The sequence below is a fragment of the Salvelinus alpinus genome, chromosome 25, assembly GCF_045679555.1.
Source record: "Salvelinus alpinus chromosome 25, SLU_Salpinus.1, whole genome shotgun sequence".
NCBI classification, from domain to species: Eukaryota; Metazoa; Chordata; class Actinopteri; order Salmoniformes; family Salmonidae; genus Salvelinus; species Salvelinus alpinus.
This window is the reverse complement of record NC_092110.1, coordinates 6127924-6150354: the sequence shown is the minus strand read 5'-3', so window position 1 is coordinate 6150354 and position 22431 is coordinate 6127924. Positions and strand designations below refer to the sequence as shown.

Below are 22431 nucleotides of genomic sequence, written 5' to 3'. Positions count from 1 at the left end.
GCTTTAATGGATTTCGCCTTTGAGGTGTCTCACTGAAACTTTCTTACTCTTTCAAATGACTGCTCGGTCCACACAATGTAGGTTAGGAATGCTGTGTTGGACGTGTAGCGCATGTACCTATGTTATATAGGTATGCACAGTAGCTTTGACATCAGTTTTTAACATCGGCTCGATACCGATGTTGGCATTTTTAGCCAATATCGTCCGATTCCGATATGTTCACCAATATATCGTGGATCCCTAGTACTTTTGTAAAATGTATCCCACGTGATTGAGAGGATCAAGTCTGTATCAGTACAGACCCTTTATAGCACGAAGAGCAAAGTGCCTGCTCCACTTACTCATTTCATTGCTAGAGCTGTCTGGGCTGCATTGTTAGCTCCCCACTCATGTTGCACAGAAGATAACACACTTGAATAAAGCAACACGTCATGTAGAACTGTTGAATGTTCATTACTGTTCTCAAAACAATGTCCATATCTCAAAACAATGTCCATACAGGCTAGCACACTTTACCAATGCAAGACGATACCGGTAGCTTCTAGCTTTAAATGTAAGCTACATTTCCTTGCTAGCTTACAGCTGAATTCACTACCCTAGTACTTTGTTCGTGATTATATGCAAAACATAATGCAAAATTTGCTGATTTCAAAGCCAAATGTTACCAAAAACATTATTCATTCAATTTGTCTCCCTCGCCGTCTGGCTATATTCCATAGCCACAAAGTCAGATTCCACCAACAGTGTGGCATAGCGGCATGGGGCTTTCCTGCATCCCATTGGTTCCTGCATGAAGGCCCCCCCCCCCTCAAGCACAACATCTTTATGCCCGAGTCACACTTTTGAATGTGGGTCAAAGGGGAAATAAAAGTATTACCTGAGTTTTTCGCCCCTGCTTCCCGCCCCGTTCGGGGCGAAGGGCAGTCTACTGGTCACCCCCCCCCCCCCCCCTCCCGCTAGCTACTCCGGTACACAGCAGGTGGGAGCAACACTGTGCGCTAGCTAACCAGCTAGCTTGCTAGTTAGCGACACTGTGTGCTAGCTAGTACACGGTGTCACCCCTGCATCCCGGAGTCCTCTGTAGTACCCTTCTAGGTTCCACTGACACATTTTGCCACACGAATGAAATCATTACTTTCTTAAAGAGACAGCGCACATAAAAGGTTGCTTCTTAAATGCAAATGTTGTTAATCAGAAGAATAAAAATAATATGTTCTCCTAGTAGTTGCCAATAATAGCAGTAACTGACTAGTGGTGGCTATTCAGCAGCCTGATGGTCTGAGGATAGAAACGATTGGCCAGTCTTTGTTGTTTTTGCCATTATTCTCCTGTTTGTCATCTGTGGCACCATGAAATCAGCTAAAACAAGCTCAATAACTCAATGCACGCACACACTATCGAATAATATGCATTCACCTGTAATGTGAATAGACCTAGGCTAGTCTACATTTTGATTTACCCAGTTTATCAATAGAGATTTAGCGTTCAAATAATTGACCATTATGTTGTTTTGTAGTAAGCTTGGCAAAAACAAAGTCAAATTGATGTATATTTGTATAATTGATTCATTAATGCATACATGGTGGTCAAAAAAAATGGACAAAGATTTTCCAACACAATGATATTGGGGCGGCAGGTAGCCTAGTGGTTAGAGCGTTGGGCCAGTATCTGAAAGGTTGCTAGATCGAATCCCCGAGCTGACAAGGTAAAAATCTGTCGTTCTGTCCCTGAACAAGGCAGTTAACCCACTGTTCCTAGGCCGTCATTGTAAATAAGAATTTGTTCTTAACTGACTTGCCTAGTTAAATAAAGACAATTAAAAAAATTCTAAAGTATTAGGGCTGACCCCATTTAGTCGACTGGTCGATTGTTTAGGCAATAGGCTGTCGGTCGACCAAGATTTCTTTAGTCGAGCAATAGCAAAAATGTAATAATTTTTACATGGTGTAAAAGACACCTGTCTGATTCACGTCTGTCTGAGTGGACTGATCCATTGTGGAGGCCATGCGGAATGGGGATGGCACAGTCCATCACTCCAAAACGTGCTACTGAAATTGTATATGGTTATATTGAATAAGAACAATGGTGCAACACTAATAAAAAATAATATTTTAGAACAAATGCACTTTCTCCCGTGTTGGATAGCGGTCGCTGTCCGCGGTTCTGAAACACATCAGTGTGCTGTTAAATTGGTGCCTTTTCCTAGACCATGTTGCTATGTGCATAATAGCAAAGTTAACCAGCATATTGGTGTTGAGAACAAAGCGGCGGAGGCAGCAGCAGAGATAGATGAGAAAACAGCCCTTGCCTTAGTTGTCTAAGAAAACTGAGGAGGAAACCAACTTAATTAGGTCTATAATCAACAGCCTAACTGTTAAATGTGCCTGGCTTTATAAATCATCCATATATATCTACAGAAATAAGACAGATCCTGCTTCTGTTGCCTGTTTGAGTGTTTGTTTAATAGTCTACTGATTCTGTGAGCACCAAGCCTTACGTAACCACAACATGTCAGATTAACAATTTCCTAATTCAGCCGTTTTTAATCTGTGCTATGCTGTAATAAAGGCTTTACACTTGTTTTCTCGTAAGAACAGCCTCTCTGGTATTATTTATTGAGTGTTGTTTACACTGTTCCAAATTGTCCGAAAAATAACAATAACAACCCTCCTTTTTCTTGATCTCCTTATTGTTATTATATTGATGATCACAATAATATTAGTAATAATAAGTAATGGCATTATCATTAGTAGGCTTAGTATAGCAGCCTTGTATTACCACCATTGAGCTGTAGGCCTAAGAGCACCTCCTGGTTAGTCTTAATACCTTAACTTCCACCTATATTTCAAGTTATATAGGCTACCGTATCAATCAATCATTCATTTGTTCATGTCATCACACAGCATACAAGTCATTCATGATTTGAAATGCAATCAAGCATTTTAGTTAAGATAAAATAAAGCGACCCTTGAATAATTAGACAATATATAAATCGTTCCATTTCAGAAACTGCATTTACGAATGAATGCAACTTTTTTTCGTCTTTGCTGTAATAAAGGCTTAACAAAAAAAATACGTTACAGACTCTCTGGTAGGCTTATAATTTATTTTGTGTTGTTTACATTGTTCCAAATGGTCAGAAAAGTTATATTGTAATCTAACAGCACCAGTTTGGGACACATAATATGCACGCAGTGCCTGCTCCTTACCTTATTTTTCTAGATCTCCAGTATTTTCTACAACTAGTCAAATTTATTCCACACATCTGACTTCCTCTTTACCTCCTGAGCAACCAGTAAACATTCCCCTGTTTCGAGTGTATTTTTCAAGTCCTCTGCATCCATTTTCCTGTCAATGTGTGATGGTGTTCGAAGTCTGTTTATAGCCAATTTATTGATGTGGTTTTGATAGGCTATAAGTCAGGCCCTATTGATCAGGTGCATGCGATGAATACATGTCACGTAAAGTGAGCAAGGATTGAGAGAACAGGGAATGTTTTTCCTAAACAAATTTTACATTTACATTTAAGTCATTTAGCAGACGCTCTTATCCAGAGCGACTTACAAATTGGTGCATTCACCTTATGATATCAGTGACTTTGGCTAATACGCCTTGTTATTTTTGTATCGGTATCGAAGTCCAAATTCAGGTATTGTGACAACATTACTCTGGACAGCTGCAGGAATCCCTGCTTTCCATGCTGCTGCTGACTGTTTGAGCTAGAAACATGGGCTATCTCCAGTACCTGTGTGTTTGGCTGGGGGGGGGGGGGTCTTGACATCTCACAATGACCTCCATGCCAGGCAGCATATCCCTGGCCATCCCCAGGCAGCCCACAGTAAAAGGCCTCTTTTGACCCAGTGTAATGTGGACTATAAATCATTGATACACCTCCTTCCCTAGTCCTGATGTTACTATGACAGGACAGGAGGGAAAGGGAGTGCTCTTCTATGTCCACAAATAAATAAATAAATAAATATATATATATTGGTAATCTCTGCAGGGGGTTGGAACTTGGAACTTGAACTATGTCAGGAAATTCCAACATGTAAAATCCATGAGGAGGAGTAAGTAAGTGCACACTTCTAAGAGAAATGTAGATAGAGAATCAGAGCACGTGTGGCCAGGGTCGCGGGTCTCGGTAGCATCAGGTTAGAAGGAAACAGACTCTCCTTAGCATCCGTGTTCAGCTTAGTGCTCAACTCCTGTAGGTCATAGTCAGTGGCTCAGAGAGATCCTGGACTCTCACCACATTAGTCATGTTGAATGACATACAGTAATACAAAAACAAATTAGGGTACAACTAAAGCATATCTGATTGACTGTGACCTCTTCCTACTTCGCCTTCCCCCATCTGTCCTTAACTAAATTGTTGTGACGTTTAATAATCATAATAAACAGTCAAATGACTAAGCTGTGGCTGTGCTGTCAGGGTGATTTAGAGCTGAGGAATAAAGCAGCAGAAAACAACCGGAGGAAAAGGCTGAACTAAAACGGGCTGCCTCACACTTTAAAGCAACTACCCACACTAACTAACTAACTGACTGACTCACTCACTAAGAAACTAGGCCAAACCATAAGAGCACTGGCAGGCTGGCATCATGAGGTGGTGAGGAAGGACCAGTGGGTTAGGCATTGAGCCTTCTTTGCTTGTTTTCTTTCTCCAATCCTTCTCTGTGACTTAGGCACGTGGAAGGGAGTATGACTCATCACTACTCAACATACTGAATCCCAATGAGTCCAAAACTAATTTGCACACACACACACCCACAATCCATATCCTTCCATCCACACACACACCCACCCACCCACGCAGGCACACATTGGTTTTGAGGATATAGATTACTGAGGGATTAAGGCTGGGTGAGGATTTTAGCCCGGATACTCTTTTTGCTGTCGTCTTCCTCTGCCACCCCTATGTGTGTGTGACCTACGAGGAGTGAGCTGCCACCCTGCTGTCGAGAGAAAGAGAGTGAGAGAGGAGACCAAGGGGAATAGAGAGAAGAAAAAGAGCGAACAAGGGGGAGAGAGGGAAATAGAAAGTGTGTAGGGGGAGACAGGCAGAGCAGAGGCACTCACGCGACAGCAGCAGAGAGCGAGAATGCACCCAGCATGCTTGTGACCCAGCACAGCTCCATTCACATCCTAATGGACTTAACACGCCTCTGATCCTTCCACCCGCCCGCCCGCCACCCACCCACCCAGGCAACAGCACTCTTTCATTCTCTCGCTCTCCTTCCTTTCCCTCGCTCTCTACCTCTTTATCACTCAGGCACTCCACCAGGGCAGGGGAGAGGGAAGAAGGGAGACTAAGGGCCAAACTCCAGTACTCACACACTGCCTGGCTGGGTCTACAATACACCTTACAGCAGCGACCACAGTATCCCAATGAAATCTAGTTCTAACAGAGCAGCAGGGATGACAGTGAGGGGTCAGGGAGAACACTGATTATTCCTCCTGACTGTCCTTCACTGACTGAAGAGGTCACATTGTCACTGTATCAAATCAGTCACAATGGTCTGATTCAGATCCCATACAGTAGCAGAGTATGGAGATAGACTATTTATTCCGAAACACATGTGCCTGTGAATGCTCACACAGCAGAACAGAGATACTCAAAGCTGGCCCAGGGGGCAATCGAGAAGATCTTCCAACCACCAACACCGAGTACGTTTACATGCACAGTAATCATTCGATAAGCCAGATTATGCAATACTCATGTAAAAACTTTACTCCGTTTATCTTAAAAATCAGCGCATGGTCAAAATATAAATAAGCATATGCTGATTAAAACACCTGGTTTTGAGCAATTTTTCACATTATTGGGACGTGTAAACATCTTAAAATCAGCATTCCAGCTGTGTATTTGATCTGCTCATGTGCTAGCACCAGCCAAGTGAGCCTCCCTCTTTAGCACGAGTGAAGTGTGTCCAGAACAAATTAATGTATGCATCTTAGAAGTAGTTTTCGCATACAAACTTCATATGTCCGAATTCAGAATCAAATATGCTTCCCAAAAAAATAACATAGTCGCTGTGGTAGAACATTTATTTTGATTGGTGATTTTCTGCATTTATTAGAGTGCCATCAGGTAGTGGGATTTCAGATGTGTCCATGTAAACACGACTATGAGGGAAAACAATCTTCTTGAAGCATGTAAACGTTTTAAATCAAAACTATTATATTAAATCTGACTATCCACAATAAATCACATTGTGTGCATGTAACTGTACTCGATGTAGTGTTAACATAGCTAAGCCCCTAGTAAAAGCATCTATGTCATTAGGTAGCCTATAGGGCCATAGAGCTAGTAGCCAGGAAAGCAGACAGGCAGAAAGTGGCAGCGAAGAGCAACTCCGAGTGCTCTAAATATACTATCGTGTCATGAAGACATGCTCTGTGGCGTTACACATTTATGAATGAGGCATGTACCGCCTCAAGAGCATCGTCCGACCCCATAGGCACTGCTACCCGAATCCCACTCTACTGCAGCATACCAATAACAACAGCAGAGAGAAGAGCCCTTGGGAGCCTCGGGGCAAGGGCCAGGTTAGTGGTTTAGCCAGTCTAAAAGGCTACAAGCACCTCCGGCTCTAGGAGCTCATTACGTCCCTTAAGGAAAAACCACATGAATTTCATGTGATCACCTGATTTCATGTAAGGTTAATGTGAAGCAACATGTGACAACGATCTCGTGAAATAAATGTGACAATAAGGATACAATATACACTGCTCAAAAAAATAAAGGGAACACTTAAACAACACAATGTAACTCCAAGTCAATCACACTTCTATGAAATCAAACTGTCCAATTAGGAAGCAACACTGATTGACAATAAATTTCACATGCTGTTGTGCAAATGGAATAGACAAAAGGTGGAAATTATAGGCAATTAGCAAGACACCCCCAAAAAAGGAGTGATTCTGCAGGTGGTGACCACAGACCACTTCTCAGTTCCTATGCTTCCTGGCTGATGTTTTGGTCACTTTTGAATGCTGGCGGTGCTCTCACTCTAGTGGTAGCATGAGACGGAGTCTACAACCCACACAAGTGGCTCAGGTAGTGCAGTTCATCCAGGATGGCACATCAATGCGAGCTGTGGCAAAAAGGTTTGCTGTGTCTGTCAGCGTAGTGTCCAGAGCATGGAGGCGCTACCAGGAGACAGGCCAGTACATCAGGAGACGTGGAGGAGGCCGTAGGAGGGCAACAACCCAGCAGCAGGACCGCTACCTCCGTCTTTGTGCAAGGAGGTGCACTGCCAGAGCCCTGCAAAATGACCTCCAGCAGGCCACAAATGTGCATGTGTCAGCATATGGTCTCACAAGGGGTCTGAGGATCTCATCTCGGTACCTAATGGCAGTCAGGCTACCTCTGGCGAGCACATGGAGGGCTGTGCGGCCCCACAAAGAAATGCCACCCCACACCATGACTGACCCACCGCCAAACCGGTCATGCTGGAGGATGTTGCAGGCAGCAGAACGTTCTCCACGGCGTCTCCAGACTCTGTCACGTCTGTCACATGTGCTCATGTGCTCAGTGTGAACCTGCTTTCATCTGTGAAGAGCACAGGGCGCCAGTGGCGAATTTGCCAATCTTGGTGTTCTCTGGCAAATGCCAAACGTCCTGCACGGTGCTGGGCTGTAAGCACAACCCCCACCTGTGGACGTCGGGCCCTCATACCACCCTCATGGAGTCTGTTTCTGACCGTTTGAGCAGACACATGCACATTTGTGGCCTGCTGGAGGTCATTTTGCAGGGCTCTGGCAGTGCACCTCCTGGCACAAAGGTGGAGGTAGCGGTCCTGCTGCTGGGTTGTTGCCCTCCTACGGCCTCCTCCACGTCTCCTGATGTACTGGCCTGTCTCCTGGTAGCGCCTCCATGCTCTGGACACTACGCTGACAGACACAGCAAACCTTTTTGCCACAGCTCGCATTGATGTGCCATCCTGGATGAACTGCACTACCTGAGCCACTTGTGTGGGTTGTAGACTCCGTCTCATGCTACCACTAGAGTGAGAGCACCGCCAGCATTCAAAAGTGACCAAAACATCAGCCAGGAAGCATAGGAACTGAGAAGTTGTCTGTGGTCACCACCTGCAGAATCACTCCTTTTTGGGGGGTGTCTTGCTAATTGCCTATAATTTCCACCTTTTGTCTATTCCATTTTCACAACAGCATGTGAAATTTATTGTCAATCAGTGTTGCTTCCTAATTGGACAGTTTGATTTCACAGAAGTGTGATTGACTTGGAGTTACATTGTGTTGTTTAAGTGTTCCCTTTATTTTTTTGAGCAGTGTATGTGATATTACACTACATGTGACAACATTTGAGCACGTGAAAACATGATCTTGAGGCCTCCCGGGTGGCGCAGTGGTCTAGAGCACTGCATCGCAGTGCTATGCTGCGCCACCAGAGTCTGGGTTCGCGCCCAGGCTCTGTCGCAGCCGGCCGCGACCGGGAGGTCCGTGGGGCGACGCACAATTGGCTTAGCGTCGTCCGGGTTAGGGAGGGTTTGGCCGGTAGGGATATCCTTGTCTCGTCGCGCTCCAGCGACTCCTGTGGCGGGCCGGGCGCAGTGCGCGCTAACCGAGGGGGCGGGTGCACGGTGTTTCCTCCGACACATTGGTGCGGCTGGCTTCCGGGTTGGAGGCGCGCTGTGTTAAGAAGCAGTGCGGCTAGGTTGGGTTGTGCTTCGGAGGACGCATGACTTTCGACCTTCGTCTCTCCCGAGCCCGTACGGGAGTTGTAGCGATGAGACAAGATAGTAATTACTAGCGATTGGATACCACGGAAAATTGGGGAGAAAAGGGGATAAATTTAAAAAAAAAAAGAAAAAAAAAAAAAAAAAAAAGAAAACATGATCTTGTGATTTCTTTTACAACATGGGGATGCAACATTTCAACATGTGATCCCATGAAATTACGTGACAGCATTTGAGCACATGTGAAAGCCGATTAGCCGAGATGTCAAACGTCCTTTAGAATACCATACTTTAAAAAGGCGTAACTGACATTAATTCAATGTTTAAATAGTGATGGTACCCAGCAGGTTGTGTGTAGTTCCCGGTTTGTTCCAAGGACATCCCGAGGACGTTATTAGGATGGTCTCAGAACGTTGTGTCATTGTCCCCTGGAGGTTGTCTAGTTGCAGTGAAAATACGGTAAATCTACAACTATTTTCTGTATTTGTACAGCTAAACTCAGGTGTTAATGTTAAAGGACAGTATGCTGCTGATTACTCAACCTCTTGGTACAGTAGCTAGCTACCTGAAGATCCTGCTGCGCCACCAGGTCTATGGACATAATGTTGATTGGCTATATATTTATAGCCAAGAATATTTTTCTGCACTTTTCCTAAATTTCAGTAAAAATATTTATCAACTTGGTGATATTTCTATAAAATGACAGTATGCTGCTGTAATCTGATTTTAATTACTGTAAAATCTTGTATAATTTTGAACTGTGACCAAAATTGGGACTCAACTTTAAATGGGATTTAAACTAATAACCACTTGCTTGCTACCAACCTGTAATGTCCTGCTACAGTGCAGCTACACCCCCAGATCTGTGAGCACAAAATATAATATATTTTGTGCTCATAATATATGGCCACAGACTTATTGGCAAAAATGCACTTTGCTAAAAGCTGCACTTTTTTTCTGCACTTTGCTAAAAGCTGCCCAGATTCAAGTAAATAATTGTACAATTATCACCACCAACATTACATCAAAATAAAACTAGCAGTGATCAAGGACACTTGACAGAGTATACAATAATTCTTTGTGGATTTAAACTTGCAAACTCTTGGTTGGGAGTGCCTCGTTCTTTCTGCAGTGCCACCAGGTTCATACTTATTACTTGGAACATATTAACACAGTTTCAAAAAATAAGGGTATGGTTAGGGACAGTGTTGTTCCCTGGGGTACAAAAAGGGAAACGTCCCAGCTACACATATAAACTCACATGGTACAGTTTGGTACCTTGTAGGTATGGGACATTGTAGAAGGTACGCTCATCACTGCGCTTTAAAATATAGCTCGGGGCAATGTACTGGTTGTGGCTCATTAGCAAATCTGAGGGTGTGGTAAAACAAATGTGTGTTTGTGCCAACCGTCAGTGGAAGTGTTGGAACAGTTTGAGTGTTATGCTGATGCAAGTTGAGCAACTGTTCTGCAAACTTTAAGAGAATGTTCCAATAATAAGCTGCACTGTAAAGAGGTTTATACATTTATTTATAACTTAATGGCAACTTGTTGCTGTGAATTTGTCAATTCTTAACTGGAAACTACTAGTCAGTAAGTTATTATAAAAAGGTCACAATAACATACTGACAAAACATTGCCAATAACCTACAAGACACTTGCTGCCACTAGCAATCCTTGCCAGTAACCTACTGTGCCTTCACTGACATTTCTGTTGACAACATGCACATTACTTGCTGATTGGCAGCATACTGTAGCAGCGTCAGCCTTTCAGAAGATTGCAGGAGTGGCTTATTTGAGGTGTCGCTTCAGCTAGCTCTTTTTGGTCTCCCGTGAGAGGGAAAGTCATCCCAGTTAATGTGCTCTGTTGTATTCTGTTCATAAACATTAGGCTTGTACACTGTCAGTGCATGTGATACCAAAGAGCCATGATATTGTAATACTCACTTTCCTACCAGACCGTCAGGTCAGTGAACGTGCAGATTAGCAACAGTAAATTACTGTGAATTTCACAATAACCCACATGCAATTACTTAATAGTAAGTTATTGAAAAATAAACATTAACTTCCTATGAAACAGCTGCCATTAAATATTTTTGGAATTAGAACAGTAACCTCTAAATAGTGCAGCTCTTGATTGCCACAAGTTCTAACAAAGATTGCAGAAATGACAGCGTCAAAAGTGGTGCTCAAACATCAACATAACAATAAAACCGATATTAGCTAAAAATGCCAACATCGGCCTGATGTCTAGTTTAACGCTGATGTGCAAAACCGATGTCAAGGCTGACGTGCAAACAAAATCTCCACCCCGCTGACCCCCAACACTGGGGCCCCACAAGGGTGCGTTCTCAGCCCTCTCCTGTACTCTCTGTTCACCCATAACTGCGTGGCCATGCACACCTCCAACTCAATCATCAAGTTTGCAGACGACACTACAGTAGTAGGCTTGATTACCAACAACGACGAGACGGCCTACAGGGAGGAGGTGAGGGCCCTCGGAGTGTGGTGTCAGGAAAATAACCACTCACTCAACGTCAACAAAACAAAGAAGATAATCGTGGACTTGAGGAAACAGCAGCGGGAGCATCCCCCCATCCATGTCGATGGGACAGTAGTGGAGAAGGTGGAAAGCTTCAAGTTCCTTGGCGTACACATCACAGACAATCTGAAATGGTCCACCGCACAGCAACCTCAGGAGGCTGAAGAAATTTGACTTGTCGCCTAAAACACTCAAACTTTTACAGATGCACAATCGAGAGCATCCTGTCGGGCTGTATCACCACCTGGTATGGTAACTGCTCCGAACCACAACCGCAAGGCTCTTCAGAGGGGTAATGCGGTCTGGTCTGCACCACGCATCACCGGGAGCAAACTACCTGCCCTCCAGGACACCTACAGCACCCGATGTCACAGGAAGGCCAAAAAGATCATCAAGGACAACCACCACCCGAGCTACTGCCTGTTCACCCCGCTATCATCCAGAAGGCAAGGTCAGTACAGGTGCATCAAGGCCGGGACCGAGAGGATGAAAAACAGCTTCTACCTCAAGGCCATCAGACTGTTAAACAGCCATCACTAACATTGAGTGGATGCTGCCAACATACAGACTCAAATCTCTGGCCACTTTAATAAATTGATTTAATAAAAGGTATCACTAGTCACTTTAAATAACGCCACTTTAATAATGTCTAAATATCCTACATTACTCATCTCATTTGTATATTCTATACCATCTACTACTGCATCTTGCCTATGCCGCACGGCCATCACTCATCCATATGTTTATATTTACACTACCGTCCAAAAGTTTGGGGTCACTTAGAAATGCCTTTCTTTTTGAAAAAAAAAGCTCATTTTTTGTCCAAAAAAATAACATCAAATTGATCAGAAATACAGTGTAGACATTGTTAATGTTGTAAATGACTATTGTAGATGGAAACGGCTGATTTTGAATGGAATATCTACAGTCGTGGCCAAAAGTTGAGAATGACACAAATATTAATTTTAACAAAGTCTGCTGACTCAGTTTGTATGATGGCAATTTGCAAATACTGTAGAATGTTATGAAGAGTGATCAGATGAATTGCAATTAATTGCTAAGTCCCTCTTTGCCATGCAAATGAAATGAATCCCCCAAAAAACATTTCCACTGCATTTCAGCCCTGCCACAAAAGGACCAGCTGACATCATGTCAATGATTCTCTCGTTAACACAGGTGTGAGTTTTGACGAGGACAAGGCTGGAGATCACTCTGTCATGCTGATTGAGTTCGAATAACAGACTGGAAGCTTCAAAAGGAGGGTGGTGCTTGGAATCATTGTTCTTCTGTCAACCATGGTTACCTGCAAGGAAACACGTGCCGTCATCATTGCTTTGCACAAAAAGGGCTTCACAGGCAAGGATATTGCTGCCAGTAAGATTGCATGCAAATCAACCATTTATCGGATCATCAAGAACTTCAAGCAGAGCGGTTCAATTGTTGTGAAGAAGGCTTCAGCAAGTGCCAGGGCTGTCTCCTAAAGTTGATTCAGCGGCGGGATCGGGGCACCACCAGTACAGAGCTTGCTCAGGAATGGCAGCAGGCAGGTGTGAGTGTATCTGCACGCACAGTGAGGCGAAGACTTTGGAGGATGGCCTGGTGTCAAGAAGGGCAGCAAAGAAGCCACTTTTCTCCAGGAAAAACATCAGGGACAGATTGATATTCTGCAAAAGGTACAGAGATTGGACTGCTGAGAACTGGGGTAAAGTCATTTTCTCTGATGAATCCCCTTTCCGATTGTTTGGGGCATCCGGAAAAAAGCTTGTCCGGAGAGGACAAGGTGAGCGCTACCATCAGTCCTGTGTCATGCCAACAGTAAAGCATCCGGAGACCATTCATGTGCGGGGTTGCTTCTCAGCCAAGGGAGTGGGCTCACTCACAATTTTGCCTAAGAACACAGCCATGAATAAAGAATGGTACAAACACATCCTCCGATAGGAACTTCTCCCAACCATCCAGGAACAGTTTGGTGACAAACAATGCCTTTTCCAGCATGATGGAGCACCTTGCCATAAGGCAAAAGTGATAAGTGGCTCGGGGAACAAAACATCGATATTTTGGGTCCATGGCCAGGAAACTCCCCAGACCTTGATCCCATTGAGAACTTGTGGTCAATCCTCAAGAGGCGGGTGGACAAACAAAAACCCACAAATTCTGACAAACTCAAAGCATTGATTATGCAAGAATGGACTACCATCAGTCAGGATGTGACCCAGAAGTTAATTGACAGCATGCCAGGGCTGATTGCAGAGGTCTTGAAAAAGAAGGGTCAACACTGCAAATATTGACTCTTTGCATCAACTTCATGTAATTGTCAATAAAAGCCTATGACACTTATGAAATGCTTGTAATTATACTTCAGTATTCCATAGTAACATCTGACAAAAATATCTAAAGACACTGAGGCAGCAGACTGAAAATTAATATTTGTGTCATTCTCAAAACTTTTGGCCACGACTGTACATGGGCATACAGAGGACCATTATCAGCAACCATCACTCCTGTGTTCCAATGGCACGTTGTGTTAGCTAATCCAAGTTTATCATTTTAAAAGGATAATTGATCATTAGAAAACCCTTTTGCTATTATGTTAGCACAGCTGAAAACTGTAGTCCTGATTAAAGAAGCAATAAAACTGGCTGACTAGTTGAGTATCTGGAGCATCAGCATTTGTGGGTTCGAATACAGGCTCAAAATGGCCAGAAACAAAGTACCTTCTTCTGAAACTCGTCAGACTATTCTTGTTCTGAAAAATGAAGGCTATTCCATGCGAGAAATTGCCAAGAAACTGAAGATCTCGTACAACGCTGTGTACTACTCCCTTCACAGAACAGCGCAAACTGTCTCTAACCAGAATAGAAAGAGGAGTGGGAGGCCCCGGAGCACAACTGAGCAAGAGGACAAATACATTAGTGGGTCTAGTTTGAGAAACAGACGCCTAAATAGTACCCGCAAAACACCAGTCTCAACGTCAACAGTGAAGAGGATACTGGACTCCTGGTTGAGACTGAACAAATTAACAATGAAATAGCACAGCAAGTAAGGGAAAGAAATAGGTTTTGATTATGTTTTACTGGTAATGGGGACACACGTAAATGCCAACAGTATAACTTTTTGGTCAGTGTGTGTTTCAACTATTTAACTGTACTAGAATGCTTAAAAAGGCCACAACAAATGTTAAATAAATCGGTATCGTTTTTTTTTGGCAAGGAAAATATAATATCGGTGCATCCCTATTTGAGAGTAGTGGATATATATTCTTGATAAAAAATAACTATCTTGTGGAACTGCTGAGACATTAATGCACTCCAGACCAAAAGGTTGCAAGTTCAAATCCTGAGAGCATTTATGCACACATAGGCCTAGATTCTAAATCAGATCTGCACCAGCTATGTGGGTTTCGGCAATCGCGTGTTTACATTTGATTTAATCTTGAATTTAACGTCAAGTGTCCCTGAGCACAGCTACTTTTTCCATTGGTGTTGTCAGACAATTACATGATTATTTACTTGAAAGTTTTAGCAAAATGCAGAAATGCATTCTGAAGTGAAAATGCACGGGTGCCAATATATCCTCCAAACACCGTCTTCACGGGCATTATCACTTTTATACAACATATTCAAATAACAATTGACATATTTTCATTAAAAACATTATTTTGATTAATTTATTCATACTATTTCATCCTTCCACAAGATATAGTCCCAACACAAATCTAGGGTTACTACCCAAGCCGGTTGGTCGTTCGTTCTATCGGTTCGGTTGCCAGAGACGCGAGTCAGTTGTTCAGCATCTATGGACGCGACCCAGTTGTTCGTTCTAAATGTTCCATTGTCATACTGGCTGGCAACGTTCTTTCCCCTTCTTTGCTAGGTGGCTAACTTGCAGTCACATCAAAGTGCAGCCTGAATAACAGAAAAGTAGCTGCATTTGAATTGGTTCAAGCTGTATTCTAGTGACATTTGGATACATCCATAACAATGAGCTAATGAGGCGCGATTTCGCTTGGCATTGAGAATGTGCTCACTCGTCAGGACACTGTTCTTCAGAGGAGCTAGCCAACATCACAGCAAACACAATAACTTCAAACTGAAGCTGGAAAGACTGCAAATTAGCTGCGTCTCATTTGACCTTTTCTCAATTTACTTTTTTTTTTGTATATATATATATCCATAAAAATGACGCCAGCTGATTCATGATTTAGACCGGTTGAGAAACGCTGCCTGCCTTTGTCTCGTCCCGACACATTCATTACTATGGGACAGCAGGAAATCGAATTTCAATATCGACACAATGTTGCAAATGTTGGAGAGACAGCAAGGTTTAGACAAATTTCCACTGTTGAAAATGAAATGTTAGTCCAAAAGAAATAGTAAAGATCAAGTTTATAACTTGCCTGGCTGGGTTGATGAGACAGTGGATTGCGCAGTCAGATGGAACAGAGTAAAGAGGCATTTTAACGTCATAGATTTAGCCGGTGGTAACTTGTAGAATAGACACCGGCTGGAATGCGGTTTTAACCGATCGGCATTCAGGATTAGACCCACAAATGGGAGCTGAACCAAGGCACCCAGCAGCCAACACCAGACAAACATTAACCCATAAATTCATAGGAGTATGATCTATGAATTTTAATCCAATGACAGGTACCCTATGAAAATTCCCCACCAGATGGAGATGAAAACTATAAGAGATGTACTGTTGTTGACGTATCAGAGTAGCAAACCTCCCTTTACTTCAAACATAGCTAGGCACATATATATAGGCTATATAACAAAGCTCTACTATGCTTCTTCAAGAGGCACCTTGGGACTAGTGACTGACCTTAGTGACAAAACAATATCCCATCAGATCCCATTAGACCATGTAAAGTTGATGTAAGTTTGATGTAAGGTTGGTTGACTCCCTGTAGAGTGGGACTTGGCAGAATCTGAGGCCACTCGGTGACACAGCTCTGTAATTCCTAAAAGGGTGTCAACATGAGCTCTAGATTGAATTAGCTGCCTACCGGTGTCCACTTCTCCTCAGCCTCCTCTTCTCAGCCAGCCAGGGTTTATAGGGCTTACATTTACAATATCTGATCACAGATCAGCCAAGTATTTCCTCAGGAAAAATGTGTAGCAGTTAGGGAAAGGTTGAAAGGGAGATCCCTCCCCTTCTTGTTTTGGGGTTCCGGGGTTCCCCCCCAGATACGTTTTATGTAGAAGGACTGAGAAGCTCAATTCGTGACTTTTTAAAAGGTCATTCTACTCCAAAACGAATTAAAATAAAACTGTGCTGACATCTAAAATAAAATGTCCACCTCCAGAAATGAGCCCAATAACATATTGGTAAAACATTGGACCATGCATGTAGCCTATGCATGGTTCATATGATCAGGTATGCTATTAGCAATAAGCATTATCACCTGTAGCACAACTGATGCAGCATTATGGCTATAAACAAATAGGCTGAATCATAGGGTTGCCTATCTGCATTTACCCTATAAGGCTCATCATTAGCTAGATCCCAAATGTAATCTTTTAATTAGTTAGCATCCTATTGATTAATTTGATGTCCCAAAAATGTGCATAAACACAGTGATGTACGCCCGCCTGTACTTCTTACAAAAACACTATTTTTTTCTCCCACTTTCCCTGGTTGCCACTACTCTTGCCTGACTAAAAATGTAATCCGTCTTATCACAATTTAAGTCACTACAGAAAAAAATTGAGGTAAAGTCACATTTTACCCCAAGTTACCCTACAACTGACCTGTGTTACATTTAGCCCTACTCTCCCCTATGCACTCAAGGCGATTGCGGAGCAGTAACGTGCTTAACCATGACACTACTAAAAACTCTGGGTTTAAAATGGTGCAGTTCTCACATATTTAGAAATTTATAAAGAAATAAAAGTAGGAATGGAATGCTGGGAACCTACTTTTTTTTTTTTTTTTTTTTTTTTTTTTTTACAAAGGCAATTAATACTGCAGTTTTCAGCCTCCCGAGTGGTGCAGTGGTCTAAGGCAGTGCTAGCTGTGCCACTAGAGATTCTGGGTTCGAGTACAGGCTCTGTCGCAGCCGGCCGCAACCGGGAAACTCATGGGGCGGCGCACAATTGTCCCAGCGTTACCCTGGTTAGGGGAGAGTTTGGCCTGCAGGGACGTCCCATCACGCACTTGTGACTCCTGTGGCGGGACGGGAGCAGTGCACGCTGACACGGTCGCCAGGTGTACGGTGTTTCTTCCGAAACATTAGTGCGGCTGGCTTCCGGGCTAAGTGGGCATTGTGTCAAGAAGCAGTGCGGCTTGGGTTGTGGTTGGGTTGTGTGTTTTGGAGAACACACGGCTCTTGACCTTCGCCTCTCCCGAGTCTATACGGGAGTTGCAGAGGTGAGACAAGACTAACTACCAATTGGATACCACGAAATTGGGGAGAAAAAAAATAATAAATCTGCTGTTTTCCCCACAATTGCAAGAATTGTTGTGCTTTGATTGCAGGTTGCATTCACGCAGAATGCAGGTTTCCCTCCCTATGGCATGCGTAGCTTGAATGCACCTCGAGAGGAATATTTCTCTCTCATAAAACACACAACAAGCCGACTAGGTAAATAGTCTATTCTACTATGGGGTTGTCTGATTTTTGTAATTATTACTAGTTTTGTTTGCTGAGGAAAAGTAAATGTGGGCTGTAAAGTCAAAGTGCACCTTGACAGAAATATTTGTTTATGTTTAATATTTTCGGGGCATGGCGGCAATGATTTTCCTGTGGCGCAGCGGCAGTTAAATGAGTGCAGCGGAAACCTGGATCAGCCAACAAGGGCTTTAGAAAGGTGTTACACAGTTATCACAGATCTGTGGAGTGTTGAGTGTCCAAACAGACAAGATGCCACAGAGGTGTCCACTGTCACCACGTTCCCTCACCTCATCAACGCTAACTTCTTTCATTGCTTGCTGACAGACTTGAGTTGGTTATTTAAGGTAATTTGTCTACTATGTTTCAAAAGGCTTATAGTCCTTGTAAAAAGGTTGAACACAGACAACCCTTCTGCTCTTTTCACAAATAGGAGATATGGTGATTTCAACAGGGGACAGGCTGTTTGCAAAGGCAGGGGAGAGAGGGAAAGCAGAGACTGAGTATATAGCCTTGCGTGGTGTAGCATTAAGAGTGTGGTTGTGATCAGTGCTTTGAACAGCACAGAGACAGGGGCTGTCAGACAGACGCTCTACTCTACTCTGCTCTGTTCACCCTGAAATAATATTTGATGCCAGCCGCAGCTCCTTTGAATGCAACTTTGGAAACCAAAAGAAGAAAATAACTTTTTTGAAAAGGTATTTAGTTTCTGTTTCTCACCCCAACTTAGTTTTTTATTTTGTTTATCAAAGAGAATATCGTCACAAAATGTTAAATAACTCACCGACACACTGCAGAACTACTATGAGGCTAGACAAAAAAGGTGACACGCAGATCGGCAGGACAGTCAAACAGACAGCACAATTGCAAAGTCCCATCACACATCTCCCCCCAAAAAATAAATGAAGCACACCACACAGATCAGCTTAAACACACAAACACCTGCGAGGACAATACCATAGCTGCCACTAGACACACACAGGCGCACACACACTCACACCTGACAAGGTCCACTTTCATAGCTGCCAGGGCGCTAGACACACAGCAGGAGGGTAAACAGGAGTAGTGGTTTCACTACAACACAGGGCCTGTCTCTCTCTGGCACATAGACTGATACTGTACTGACTGGCTGGTAGGATATCTGGTACTTTTATCTGCCCAATACACACTGTCAGTCCTAATACACACTGTCAGTCCGCTCACCACGACCACACACACAGGCATACCCCACACACAAACACTTGATAATAATAAATCAGTCATAGTAAACTCTTATTTGAAAACACAGGCCTACTGTTATCTAATTGAGAACATACAGTTGTCTAAAATTGGTACAGACTCGACCGATACAGTATCTTCAGAAGCCCCTGCCCATAGACTGTATATAAAAGCTGCCCACACACACACACAATTCTGACGGGCTCAGTTTGCCTGTTATAGAAAGGGAGAGAAAATGTGTAGTCTGCCACAAAAGTGAGATCTCGCACTGAACCCTTCCATTGACATTTTTCAGTGAGAGGCTTCACAGAGAGAATCCTGAAATCTCTATTTGAGGAAAGACCATACAACAGAGGAGATAGGACAGATGGAATTTCATGTTGGGTGGGGGAAAATAGCCATTTCAGCTTAAAGTTTGTGTTCACCTTTTCAACTAGGCCCATCTCTAGACACTATGACAATCATTCACAATAATCAACAGTAAGATACTTACAGTAGTAGTCAGTGGTAACCTATATTAGTATTTTTTATTTGAATGCAAAATACAAAAACCTAATAGTTCGTAATAACTAGTGGACTCTGGAATGGCTGAAGGTCAAAGGTAACAAATGTATTTGCTTATTTTTAGACCTATTGTTTGGAACAATATACAGTACTATTCCAACACATAACATTTCCAGAGTGGGCTCCCTGATACTTTAAATGATATGACCCATGCTATACATATAAATTGACGCTATAGGTAATTAACCAATCAAAGCCCTCCTTTAGGATCGCACATTCAGCAAATTTATCAGCAGAGGGAGTTCCCTTTAAATCCATTTTGTTGGTGGTGCTCATAAAATGTATCAAAACTTCAGAATTAGCAGAAAGCCCACTCTGGAAATGTGATGGACTTGTCTAGTATATTGTTCCAATCAATTTGTCTTCAAGTGAACAAAATCAAAAAGGGTAGTTTTGATGTTGAATAAATGAATGTGAACATTTGTATTTGAGAATCCAGACATAGGTCTATTCTATATGATAGAGCACATTTATAAGGAGTAGGCTATGACACTAAGATGTATGTATCATAGGGTCTTACGGGAGCCCACTTTCATCATGATTTTCTCAAACATGGTTTGTTTTACAAATGTAAAAAGCATTCCGAACATACTTATTCTCAATGAAATGTCTATTTGAGAATTGCCAGAACAATCGGAGATATACAAAACATGTTCTGCTCCAGCTGGCATGGAATCGCACTGTAACATTACATGTCATTGGGGAAACCCCTACCTAACCCAACCTATCAAAATCCAAAAAGTCCAGGATATTGCTCGAACAAACAGCCGCACGGACATTTAGGTTGAATGCATTCAGTTGTGCAACTGACTAGGTATCCCTCCCGACTTCAATGAACAGCGCCTACCCCGAAACTAGGGGGCGGGGTACTCGTGTGTGATAGCAATCTAACTACTGCAGAGGACCTATGTCAAAACAGTGTGTGTACTTATGTGCACAGAGGCAGCGGAACGCCAATGTTGACCGACGGAGTAATCGTTAAGCTATTATTCTTGCCATAAAAAGGATCCGGTGAGTGGGACAGGGATAGCAAGTCCCAGCTCAGTAGAATTTAAAATAAACCACGATTATACTCCACGGCAAACTATACGGACTACAGCTGCACCAAAATAGAGCTCCATTTTGTCATGCATCCAAATAAGATGTATTTCAACAGTCATCTGTATTGGTTGGCCTATATAACTAGCAATCTGAATAAATCCGACAGAAATTTTAAATGACACGCTCGAGTACAAAATTACATCGCAAGCGCCCCACACTAAAAACGAGCCAATCTGAAATATAATCGCCTATTTTCCAAATTAATAACAATACTAATTTAGCAAGCAACATCAATTAATTGAGTAATCGTATAGCTTAGCAAACATGCCGAAAATAAGATAATGTGAGAATTTATTCTCATTAATTTAAATATAATATTCGAGTCGGTGACACTGACAGAATCTGGCTCGTGCTGCTCTGCTTTGCCAGGCTAGCTGCAGCTTGCGTACAAGACATGAATTATTCAAATCAAAAAACTGTTTTCTACACAGCGAGAAAATGCTGCAAGTTACACCTTCATGAAAATATATTTTATTTAGCGTATAAAAACCATTGAAAAGGTGCAAATGACAAAAAAAAACATATACAGAGGAAAACATCTGTAAATCACTAGGAGTATAGGAGTCGAGGAATACCGTCAAGCAGTAATGTTACAGTAGCGAGCTAACGTTAACCGTTTGACAGGCTAGAGAAGCCGATGCAAGACAGACACAACTCATTCTAGCTAGCTGGCCACAACCCTGTAGAGAGCAAGACAGCACGGACAATCACATAAAATGAACACACAAAGGTAGCCGGAGATGGCATCAAACGATTTAGATATATTTAGAAATTACCCGTTAGAATTCCGACTCGAATTTGGTGGTCGTGGTTGGTTAAAATCATCCCTTCCGACGCCATGTTTACCACCGCTCTCGCCCGCACTGAGATTCCAGAGAGAATCGATAGCAGAGCACATCGAACGAGGGGAGGGGGCGGGATGAGGAATATATGAGGTTTCCACTAGTTACCACAGCCACAAAGTATTTTTAAAAATCGCTATATCGTAAAAATGTATGAAAACAAAAATGTGCCTTTTGGTCTTAATTTAAGGTTAGGGTTAGGTATACGGTTAGCAGTGTTTTCAAGGTTAGGGTTAAGCTTAGGTTTATTTTAAGAAGAAAATGTGTATAAATGGGCGGGGTTTATGACTTTGTGTATGTGGTAACTAGTGACGACCAAGCCAACCAGGCAGGAGAAGCCGAGTTCAGACCATGCAGAAACACGATGTTCATAGGTACATTTATATTTAGAACTAACCCACACTTCTTTACTGTGCGTGGGCGCTCAGAAATGAGTGTAAATATACAGTATATGCGTGCATTATTGCGGAAATCCTTACAAGTAGGCTGTATCCGAAATGGGAGGTGCTTACAGGCCTAATGCGCATAATGAATTACCTTAGTGGTCTCCTCGCTGTGAGTGTACTACTGTTTTTTCCAACAGGCCTGGGATATTATGGCACAGTTGGTAGGTAGCGCCGAGTCACTGGGCTGCATGTGAGAATACTACAGTTTCTTCACAGCTAGTTACAACGCATGTACTACTGTTTCTCAGTGGTGTAGTGGTACCTGGAGAAATGGGTATAACCTACTATATTTTGCCAACATCTTACCAAACGGCCTTCCTAGCGAAGGAAAGACGCCCTGAGTGAAAAATTCTGTTTTCCTATAGTTTTTGCAGGGTTTCACTGTCAAAATCGAACTTTTTTT

General features: G+C 42.8%; 1 protein-coding gene across 20 annotated transcripts in view; it reads right to left on the bottom strand.

The window, feature by feature from the left end:
• Positions 1 to 21634, bottom strand: part of LOC139553273 (gephyrin-like) — a 117064-nt gene extending 95430 nt beyond the window's left edge. For 19 of the 20 annotated variants that reach the window (XM_071365419.1, XM_071365424.1, XM_071365422.1 and 16 more), the window contains exon 1: positions 21517 to 21628. In XM_071365419.1, coding sequence (XP_071221520.1) covers positions 21517 to 21580 — 64 coding nt within the window. In that variant the 5' untranslated portion in view covers positions 21581 to 21628. Of the gene's footprint in view, positions 1 to 21516 lie in introns of all 20 variants that reach the window. The other variant, XM_071365432.1, reaches the window with a different exon arrangement.
• Between the last annotated feature and the right edge of the window lie 797 nt (positions 21635 to 22431).